The sequence below is a fragment of the Capricornis sumatraensis genome, chromosome 21 (assembly GCF_032405125.1).
Source record: "Capricornis sumatraensis isolate serow.1 chromosome 21, serow.2, whole genome shotgun sequence".
Classification (NCBI taxonomy): Eukaryota; Metazoa; Chordata; class Mammalia; order Artiodactyla; family Bovidae; genus Capricornis; species Capricornis sumatraensis.
Window position 1 is genome coordinate 42,910,624 of NC_091089.1, and position 11,450 is coordinate 42,922,073.

The 11,450-nt window shown below is 47.2% G+C and overlaps 1 protein-coding gene across 1 annotated transcript; it reads left to right on the plus strand.

The window, feature by feature from the left end:
- The first annotated feature begins 2,416 nt into the window (after positions 1–2,416).
- On the plus strand, positions 2,417–3,322 carry LRRC30 (leucine rich repeat containing 30). The gene has a single exon (XM_068993536.1). It carries the CDS (start codon positions 2,417–2,419, stop codon positions 3,320–3,322), a length of 906 nt encoding a protein of 301 aa, XP_068849637.1.
- Positions 3,323–11,450: the final 8,128 nt, after the last annotated feature.

Sequence of the window (11,450 nt, forward strand, 5' to 3'; positions counted from 1 at the left end):
AATGCCTAATTGTGTAGTTATTTCTATTGTGTGATTTCATAGTCATTTCTTTACCGATGGTCCCTCCAGCCCCACTCCATAGAAACTTGAAAACAGAAAGCCATATCCTAGCTGTAGTTATTTGAGCTCTCTATAGGGTTAAGTCTAGTACTTTCTTATGGTTCTAATCAGGGCTGTTGAGTCGGACTCCCTGGGCTTGAATTCTGGTTCTGCCACTGAGTAGACCCTGAACTTAGGAGAGTGACTTGATGTTGTATTAATAACTTAACCTCTCTCTTGTCTTCATTTCCTCATCTGTGAAATGGAGGTAATTTTAACATTCATCTTCTCCATAAAGTGTCTAGGGTTCATATAGTAAATATTTGATAATATTGGCTATTGATAAGTACTCAAAAATTATTTATTGGTAAGAATGTATTAGAGACAGAGAGATAATTGTCACAAAGAAGAAAGCCGTGACTCTTTCTCAAACCATCCCAGCTTCTGCTAGTCCCAACAGTTCAGATATCTTAGCATAATTTCTCAGACTCATGGAAGCAGCAAAATACTATCGTCACATGGAATGTACGTATATAAGGTGTGATCTGCTCTAAATCCTGGGATACAGATTTAGCCATGGTGCTTTTTTCTCTTCAATTAACACCTACAACAGTCAAGAATCCCATTATAAAAAACATCCACGGTTTCCACCTTTGTCCAGGAGTGCCAGGGGCTTCGTCAGGCAAAAGGGGCCAGATGTCTCTCAAAGGCCAAGTGGGGCAGGAATGGCCTGGCATTGTCTTGCATGTCCAGCTGCTCCTCCTCCGTGGAGGGATCTGAGCTTCCCCAGGGGTGGCACCCAGCCAGAGTCCAGCTCGAGCTCCAGGCTTGGTGGTGACAGCTCTGAGACCTCGATCACAGGACCAGTATCACCGTCCAGGAGTACTGCCCGGCCAGGACTTCTGCCAGCGAAAGCCACAGGCCTCCAGGCCAAGCCAGCCTCCCATAGCCCGTTAGCCCTTTTCTCAGAACCTGGGTCATCAACCTCAGTATCTCTTCTTCCCTGAACCACGACTTAGTTTTAGGATTTTTCGTGTGTCCGCCAGTGCCCCAGCTGGATGGGCTTGCCGTTACAGCCATAAAAATCTCCATAGATGGAGGGGCTTAAACAGGGAAATGTATTTTTCCACAATTCCGGAGGCTGCAAATCTAAGACAAGGTGAGACTAGGTAGATTGCTTCTGAGGCCTCGCTCCTTGACCTGCAGATGGCCATATGCTCCCCGTGTCCTCAAGGTGGCCCCGTCTCCAAACACGGTCACATTCTGAGTTACTGGAAGGACTCCAACATTGGAAATCTCGGTCAGGGCGGTGAGGGGGAGCAGGCACAGTTCAGCCCGTGACACCAACTGCTGACTCTAGCGGCTTGGGAAATAAGGTAACTTGTTCAACGAGAGAGAGAGGGATGGAGAGAGTGGGAGGTGTGTACCAGGGAGCCTCTTCAGACCACTTTCCAGGACAATGGGCACCTTACTAACGTGTTTTCCTTACTAAGCCATCACTCAAGTGCTGTCCTGACATTTGGAGTCACCTGAACAGATCCAGGAGTTCTTTGTGAAACAGGTGACCCCAGAGCTCCTCTGGGAGAAAATGCGAGTGGAGTCAGCACCCTTCTTCACCCTCTCAAGAACTCACCTCTGACCAGCACCGTGTAAAACCCTGGCCTGGAGGATTCCAGGCATCGAGACTCCTTCTGCTACTTGTTTTCACAATCCGTGATTCACAGCAATTTGAATCAGGGTATGTGTGTGTGTATTACTTCTACCGATTCCTGGCTGTGAGAACATATAATAATAGCTTGGCGACCAGCATGCAGCCCAGCTCTGCTCTGGGGTCGGGATGAGCCTGAGACCTGCCGACACCCTGGCTTCAATTTTCCCCCGTGGTTTCTCTCTGGAGATGGGCTGGTTAATCGCCCTGCTCAGCTGTGACACCCCAGAGAAGCTGAGAGGGGACAGTCAGAGGCAGCCTCGCCGTGACCTGCTTGCTCACACCAGACCAATAAAGTGCAGGCAGAGTGACAGCGACAGCTGCCCGTGGCGTTCAGAGGGAACCAAGCAGTTCAGTTCCGCAGCCTGGGGGACAAGTGTGCCATTACAGCCCTGCTTCTCTGAGAGAAGCCACCTCAACGCAGTCGGGGGTGCTCGCAGCTCTCGGAGCCACAGTCAGGCATCTGGGACCCCAAGGACCAGGCACCAGGGACCCCGAGAGCCAGGCATTTGGGATTCCCACCTCCCTCATCCTCCCCAAGTCCTGCTCCACCTGCGGCACCACCGGCCACGGCTCCCATCACCCGATCGGCTCCCTGCTGGAGTTTAGCAGCGGGGTCCGGACTCCATCCCCATCTGTGGCGACAGAGACGCTGGAGGAAGGAGGTACATGGGGGCCAGGCAGTCTGGGGCCCGCCGCAAGGACAAGGGGCCCCTGGGGCGGGGGCTCCTGCGGGGGAGGCAGAAGTTCTCCTCGTGGGACGATGCTCTGCTTCCTGGGAGGGACCCGCGCTGCCTGCTGAAGCGGGGGCTGCGCCATGTCAGTTTCAGCCTGGTCACCAAGGGCATGACGGACGCGCCCGACTTCCTGTGGGGCCTGTCCGAGATGCAGAAGCTCAACCTGTCCCACAATCAGCTCCGGGCAGTCCCTCCCGAGCTGGGGAAGCTGACGCGGCTGGTGGTCCTGAACTTGTGCGGGAACCGCCTGAAGACGCTACCCCGGGAGGTCAGCCTCCTGCAGAGCCTCAAAGTCCTGTTCGTGCACATGAACGGCCTGACGGAGCTGCCAGCGGAGCTGGGCGCCTGCCGGAGCTTGGAGGTCCTGAGCGCGTCGCACAACTGCCTGTCCCAGCTGCCCACCAGCCTCGCCGACCTGTCCCGGCTGCGCAAGCTGAACCTCAGCCACAACCGCTTCGCTCACATCCCCGTCTGCGTGTTCTCGCTCAAGGAGCTGGACTTCCTGCACGTGGGCTCCAACCGCCTGGAGAACATTGCCGAGAGCATCCAGTGCCTGGCCGGCCTGCAGATCTTCATCGCTGAGGGCAACCACATCCACACCTTCCCACGCTCGCTCTGCCTGCTCACGAGCCTGGAGCTGCTGAACCTGAACAACAATGACATCCAGACGCTCCCTGCGGAGCTCTACATGCTCGGCAAGCTGACCAGGATCGCCTGGAACCCCATGGACAAAGGACTGCACATTTCCCGCAACCCTTTATCCAAACCTCTGCCCGAGCTGCTGGAGGGGGGTCTGGAGATGCTCGTCAGTTACCTGAAGGACAGAAAACACACTTGATGTGGGCGTTGGAGGCACTGACAGACGCCGACGGGAACTTCCCTAGTCTAAACCCTCTCCTCTTCCTGTTGCTGTGGGTCGAGGCTTGTGTTACTATGTGCTGAGTTGTGCTGAACGCCCCTTCTAACCAGGTGTTTGCTTTTTAGCTCTGTCTACTTCTATGAGTGGGCTTCTTAGGTGGCTCAGCTGTAAAGAATCCACCTGCACTGCAGGAGATGCGGCTTCGATCCCTGGGTAATGGGAAGATTCCCATGGAGGAGGGCATGGTAACCACTCCAGTATTCTTGCCTAAAGAATCCCATGGATAGAGCAGCCTGGCGGGCTACAGTCCGTGGAGTCACAAAGAGTCCGAAACGACTGAAGAGACTTAGCCTGCTGGCCTCTCCCAAAAACCTCTCCCAAATATCATCTCCTTCTGAATATCAGTGGATAGAGGACTTGGGTTTTTTTCCCCAAAGAAAAATAATTCTGATTCTTCTGGGGAGCCGTGGGATTCAGCCTTTGGAAAAGAGGACAGCAGGTATGATTCAATGTTCACCAAAAGTGAAATGTTTACTAAGTACTTACTGTGGGCCAGATATAATATAGGAGGGGCTGAGAGCATCCGGTTTCAGTCCCTGAGCTGGCACCCTGCAGCCACATAGCCCCAGCAAGACATGCCCACACCTCTATCTCCATCCAGCATCCCGTGGGACCAAAGAGAAGCCGGCACCCAGCCCTCCCGGCAATGACCAAATCCAGCAGAGCTTCCCCTTGAGTCCCGGGGGAGACAAGCCACAGGAGCTTTGCCTCCAGAATGACTGTAGGGCAGCAGTCCAGCCACTCCTGCTGCCGTCTGGGGGTGGGTGACGGGGTGCAGCGTGCTGGCTTTCAGAGAATAAACAAACAGAGCCAACACTCAGGGTCCATCTTCTTTCCAATCCTTCTCTCGCGTCCAGTCATATCCTCAAGCTTTTCGAGAGACACTGGCCAATGGTTACATTCCCCTGTTGTAATTTCACTCCTCCTCTCTTCCTAGATTTGCCTTCTCCGAGGTGAGCTAACAACCAGGGGAAAAGCTCAAAAGACAGGAAAGAGGAGGTAAGGCATAGACAGCCCACCCCCAAAAGTCATTACCCGTTCGTATTCAGAGGAGGAGGATGTTTGCTACTTGGCTTTCACCTGTGGTCCTTTAAGAATTAGCTGAGGCACTTCTCTGGTGGTCCAGTGATTAAGACTCCACTCTTCCCATGCAGGCCGTGTAGGTTCAATCCCTGACCGGGGGACAAGGGTCCCATATGCCAAGGGGCGTGGCCAAAAATAAATAAATTAATGAAATAAAACACTTTGGAGATCTCACTTATTTCAAAATTTTACAAATCACAAATGAGTCGAGTGACATGCAAAGCTTTTTGGAGAAAAAGCTCTGTAAGAATATTATTTGCTTTGTTTTCAATTCCAAGAGTTACACGTCTGTTAGTTCAACACAGAATCAGGATGAGCCATTACCGAGTTCCTGCCATGAGAATCACTGGGCCTCACTGTCACTGTCCCAGCCGTGAGCCCCTGAGATGTCACTGTGTGTTCAGAGTTCAAGAATTAGAATGAACGAGGCAGTGAACGTACAATGCCTTCAGATCCACAGATCTGGATCTGGGGATCCACAAGCCCTCAGGTTTCTTGGCACATTTGTCTACAGGGCACAGCAGACAATAGCAAGACAGGAATGGGGTATGTGCCCAGGATCATCTAATTTCTTACTACCCTTAGTTTAATTCAGTTAAATTCATATTTGTTGGCACCTTTCCTGGGCAGACACCTTGAAAGGAATAAGGCTCAGCTCCTTCTACCAAGGAGCTCCAAGTGTGCCGAAAGAGACAGACATACGTGGGTTTCCGCAGTGCGGCAAGTCGTGATCCCCGCTAAACAGAGATTAAAACAAAGATAGCATACTGGATGGTGTGTAGCGCAGGCTGAGCCCCAAGTTTCAGAACCAAAAGTCACAGTTGGGATGAATCAGTCAAACCCCGTTTCTTGGCAGCCGTCTCACCCTAATTCCCCCACCCTCTTCACCCCGCATTGGGGAGGGGAGCACAGCGCAGGGAGCTGTGGGGCTCATTCTCAGGTGCTGACTTAGGCAGCTTTAGTGGCGGGGTGATAGGCTGCCGTCTTCTTCTAAGCGCTGATCAAGGAGGGGTGTGTCCATGTAACTTATTCACAGGACAAATGGATTTCCCACCAGACCCCAAAGTCAATATCCCATCCATCAAGGAGGCCCATTCCTGCCATTATCATCAGATAACCGTTGTTCCGTGAACACCCTGGGTACATGTGCTGAACCACTGCAAACAGATCTCAGCAGTGTCACCGGGAGGCAGCTGAAGTCCCCTCCACATTCCCCTCCTCCACCGCCCCCCAGCAGCAACCGGAGATCTGCTTATGCCTGCTGGGCACACACAGGCACACTCAGTAACCTCACCCAAGTTCAGTTGCTGGAGCCAAGACTATTTAAAGACATCAGTGGAATTCTTACTCGATCTCATGACTCAGAGGGAAATGGCAGTGTGAGGCTTTCTTTGCAGAGCAGGACAGAGGCTGGAGCTGGAGACCATACAGGCAGCTGTCGCACAAACACTGTGCGTGCCAGGATCTCACCCGCTGGTGTCCCCTGGTGTCCGCTGCCGAAGACCCACTTGGGCTCATGCTGAATTTCCATGACCTTGCTCTGGGCCGAGAGTCAGGCTGGGGCACCACCATCGCCCTTTTCCTGCTGAGCAATCATTTTGTTTCCTCTCCTCACTTTTTCAGTCACTTGATACCTCACAGTAACTCTACTCCAGGGAAAGAACATAACCATATTTTGAAGGTGACCCGAGAGCTTATTATACTTCTCAAGGAAAGGGTGGTATCAGTGTGGCTGGCAGCTTCCATCGGTGCCTTTCAGAGGTATAGAGCGAGGTTTTCTTTGTGAACAGTCAGCATTGAGGACTGCATGAAAGTAATAACAGTTGCCCGATGGGCTTTAGATATTGATTCTTTGTGAATGCTCCTTTTTTATTGATAAAGGGAAGTGCTGAGCACAAACCTGGTTAACGTGCTTGGTTATTCAAAACACCCACGTGGAGGGAATTTGATACAGCGCTCGATGTCTGCCGTCAAACCCTACAGTTTGCTGACGGGCGGTGAAATGCATCTTGCTTATCTTTTGTAGTTTTGATGCTGCCACATTCGAATCACTCCCAGGTATTTCTAAGACTTCTGAAATCAAAGCCCTGAGGCTGACTGCAAGGGCTGTGGAGTACATTTAGCCAAAGAATGCAAGCTAATTGGGGGCTGATGTAGGGAGCTGACTGTTCACATCCTGATAGTGGGGTGGTTGCATGTCACCAGGCTCTCAGTAAGAAGACAACCTTTTGAAGCAGCTTACAAACCCACAATTAAGAAGAAATCCTCTGTTCCTAGGAAAGGAAGATGGTTTTGAAAAGACACATCTGTTCGAGAAATAATACCACTAAATGCATAAAACTGCTGCACATTAGAAAGAAGCGTGTCATCATTAGTTACTTGTTGACTGAGTAAATGGCTAATAGAAGTAATGTGCTCTGTTCTCAGATTTGGGTCAATGTACTGCCTCTCTGTAGTAACCAGAGACAGACGGGACACACCTGTCCTTCACAGCAAGACACTCCTGCAAAGGGATCAGAGGGAAAGCTGTCATTATCTGTACAGATGCTTTAAAGCCTTTTCTTGTGGGAATGGTTACTGCATTTTAAAATGCCATTTCCTATGCCTCCAAGCACAGACTGAATATGCCTGTGGATGGCTAAGCGTTACACACAGTGAAAGATGAAAGCCCTGTGGGCTTGGTCCCTGGAAGACAATGCAATCATGAATTTAAGCAAACTCCAGGAGGTAGTGGGGGATGGAGGAGCCTGGTAGGCTGCAGTCCATGGGGTCGCAAAGAGTCGGACACAATTTAGCAACTAAGCAACAACTCCATCCTAAACAATACCTTCTTAGGTATCTTGTGGGTTCTCTATCTTCTTATCCCACTGAAGAATTTTATTTTCAGCACCATGTGAGAAACAGAGAAACACAAAATTCCCAGCCTAGATTAAATGTGCAACTAAGTATTGATACCATCAGGTAATTATAATCAATCCAAGCACATCAAAATACAGCTTTTCATAGATTGTAAGAAAATGAAATAAAATTCAGAGGAACATCAAAGCTATTATAAATAGTAATAGGAACAATCTTGACCTTGTTGAGAAAAGAACTTTTTATGAGTGTTCTTTGAAGGTACCCATTAAGTTATACGTTGAATCCAAAGCATTACTAATTTTAAAAAAGGACAGCATAGTAATAAAAGGGAAGCAGAGAGGGTTCATAATGAATTTGTAAGAGCTTAGGCATCATTAGGCGAGCATAACTGGAAGCTATTAGCATCAAGCTTGCTATGCAGATTTTTTTTTAGTAGTGTCATAGGAATCTATTTGCAAGGAGAGATCTTGCTTCCCACTGCTTAAACTTTCTTCTTATTTCAGCACAGGACAGAAAATGAAAGTGAACTTGAGTCTTTCCGGAAAGTGTCAAAGTACTTCTGGATATTTTTGAGGGAAACATACCTTATGAAATTTACAGCATGACTGGCTTCCATAGGATGAGCTAGTCACCCTTGAAGCACCACAGAGTCCCCCATATTCTTTAGCCTTGAGTAACTTGAGTTCCCCAGAGGAGCCAGGACATGCCACTGGGGCAAATCTGTATTCCAGCCTCAGCGGCAAGGCTCCTGGATGTTGCTGGTCCCCGGACTGCAAAGCCACTGGACTTTGTCCTCTTGGCTGACTTGGATTTCACATCCAGCATACGGAAGATTCAATCGTAAGATTGATTCAATCATAAGATTCAATCATAACATATCCAATGAGTAATGAAAAAGTGAACAAGTCTGTACAGGTGACGTCTCCTGTCCAGGATTCAGTTTTCTACAAAGTGAGGCAACTGAATTCACTTATTTTATTATTTATTATCTTTTAATTCTGTAGGTTAGAAGGTCAACACAGATGTCTCTAAAATCAAGGTTTAGCTGGTCTGTGTTTCTGTCAGCTCTAGGGTAGAATTCATTTCCATTCTCATTCTGGTAGCAAAATTCATTTCTATAGGGTTGTAGGACTGAGGTTCCAGTTTCCTTGATTGAATTCACTTTAAAGTCAACTCACTTTAAGCTTTTCTTAGCTTTGAAATTCAGACTATATATATATATATACACACACAGATACATATATATACATATATATAATATACATATTTTTTTGCTTTGTCTTCTCCTGTCTCATGCCCCAGTGCATAGCTACCTGAGCTTAGAGTCATTGTAATTACTTAAGAAAAGCCAAAAACGTTGACTCAATGGATCAAAATCAGTATCTCCTTGTAGTACCACAAAAAATATAATTTACTTTTGGTTGGCTTTCAAAAGTATGAAAAGAGCTAAGGCTTTGTGAAGTGTGAATCCAGGAGTCTGCAGATCTCTAGATTGTATGGGCTCCATCTCTTTCTTTTTATTGGCTTGGAGGTCCAGAGGGAGTGAAAGATTTAAAGCTTCTCTTATGTTTCTGGAAGAGAAGGAATTTTTAATTATCTGTTTCCCATTTTTTGAAGAAAGAATTGGATTTGATGAAATATCATTTGGGTACACAGAGCTGAAATGTCTTAGAGAAGAGAAAGCATAATCTGTTCCAGAGTTTGACCTGAACATTTGTAATGAGTCATGCTTTCTCTACATCCCAGTCCAAATACACATGTGAGTCAAACTTGAATTCGGCTATAAATTTCCCGAAGCAACTCCTTCAAGTAGACAGACATTTGCAAAACAGCTTTTCCTTTGGTTTCTTTGATTCTTAATAACATTACTTCCCTGCCTCCACTGTTTTAGTCAAAACCACAAATGGATAATATCTACAGTGTGGAAATTAGAAATTAATGACTGTAATTTGGTTTTTGATTTCCCTTCATTCTAGGAGGGCAAATTACAGTTGTGTTGGATAAGAATTCCTGAGTAATCTTGAAATACATAAGTACTTTGAAAATTGAAATTACAGTTCTGGTACGAACCTTCTCCACCGAGGTATGTGAGTACAAGTTCAGGAATATTTGCATCCAGGAAATCACAGGAGTAGTGCAAACAAAGAATCTAGCAAGAAGAAGGAACATCTTTATGCTTTACTTTCACGCTTTCTTATTATTGAAAGGTTGCTGCTGTGAGCCGTGGGCTACGCCGGGATTCGTGGCCTCAGGAGGAGCAGAATTTGATCCAGGGCCAGAGACGAGGTTTGACCACTTGGAGCTTTTGTGTAGCGAAGTTTTATTAAAGTATAATAGACATAGGGAAAGCTTCTGACATAGACATCAGAAGGGGACAGAAAGAGTGCCCGCCAGCTGGCTTTTTGCAAGGCATTTTATGTCTGTTAGCAAGCTTCTAATCAGATAAAAGAAACACCTCAAGGCTGAGGGAGTTTCACCAGGCCCCTCACCCACAATATGCATTTTTGAGATAAGATGGCACAAGGTGTATCATCCCTCAGCCATTAAACAATATACTGGTTTGTTGAGCCATTATCAGCCCAAGGTTTGAGAAAAGAAAAGAAGTTAGTCTTAGGCAGAACCATTTTGAAGAAAGGCAGTTTCCAAAGCAAATACACAGTTTAATTAACATAGCTGAAGAAAAATATTTCCATAAGAAAAACACATCGGTTAGCTCAAGGCAGAACCAGGTGTCGTCAACACAGAATTAAAAGAAGCCTCTTCTAATTTTGTGCAGAGAAGGAAAAAATGTCTGCAACTGCAGTTTATTTCCTCCTTCCACTTGGGGACCTCTGGTCTTCCTACCTGTTACCCTCTCATTATCATGATTACTTTTCTGTTGCTGGTGATCAAGAAATCTGTTTACTCTCCCAGAAATGTATCTAATATGCTTGTTGTAGAAAACTTCAACCGTTCATCTGACCATGTAATATGTTGGTTATAGAAAACTGAGTTGACCTCCTTAGTTTGTAAATGAACTTGCCAAGGTTTCAGGGATTCATCCTCTACCATCATTTTAGCTAACTTACTTCTGTGGCTGAAGAGGCAATGTAATCCGTTTTGATCAGGATGAGCAGGTTCCCTTTTTTTTTTTTTTTTACCACCAAAGTCGAGTCCTTCGTGGTCATCATCTATTGTGCAAAGGCCAAGGATGAACTTGACAAAATCACATGACGTGTGCAATAAAAAGTTGACTCAGCAGGTCTGGGGTGTTGAAACTCTGTACATTTGAAAGAAAGGTCTGGCCTTTGACAAACTCCTGGGAAATAATCTCTAAGCCTTTGGAATACCCTGCCTCATAAAGACATCTTTGTTTACCTGGGGCCAGGGGTCATACCGGATAGTCTGCACTCACACTGTGATTGATGGTAGGGTCTTGGGCAACACAACCTGTATAACCTCTGGAGAGGCTGGGAACCCAGGTGCTAAGGTCAGCCACAGAGGAGCGCCATGCCTCCAAGACAAACTCCGAACCAAAAAAAACCCTGGAACCAAGGCTCACCTGAGCCTCCCTGGTTGGCAATAGTGCGTACATGTCACAAATCATTGCTGGGAGAATCAAGTATCGTCAGATTACTCCACCAGGAGATGACAATGGGAAACCATGCCTGAATATGTTCCTTTTATCTTTGATGATTTTAACTTGTGTCCTTTCCCTGTGTTAAGTCATAACAATGAGTATGACAGATTTTCTGAATTTTAAAAGTCCTTCTAGCAAATCACTGAGCCTAAGGGTGTTCTTAGGGACCCCAAAAAGAATGAGTTAAAGAGGAGAAAACCCTTGAAAGTGTTGGTTAACAGAAGAGAGGCTTCCTCTAGTCACACAGAAATCAGAGCATAGCAAGGCCAGTTCTGAGTGGACACTGATGCCCGTTTGCCTTCTTTCTGCTAAATTACAGCTTCCCCTCCCGCCGCCCTAACTGCCAGGTGATTTTAGTCAGTTCTCAAGAAAAGATCGGAGAAGGCAATGGCAACCCACTGCAGTACTCTTGCCTGGCAAATCCCATGAGCCTGGTAGGCTGCAGTCCATGGGGTCACTAAGAGTCGGACATGACTGAGCGACTTC

What these genes read in the sequence shown, in the direction of transcription:
- LRRC30 (XM_068993536.1), top strand. Translation starts at nt 2,417, where the DNA reads ATGGGGGCCAGGCAGTCTGGGGCCCGCCGCAAGGACAAGGGGCCCCTG.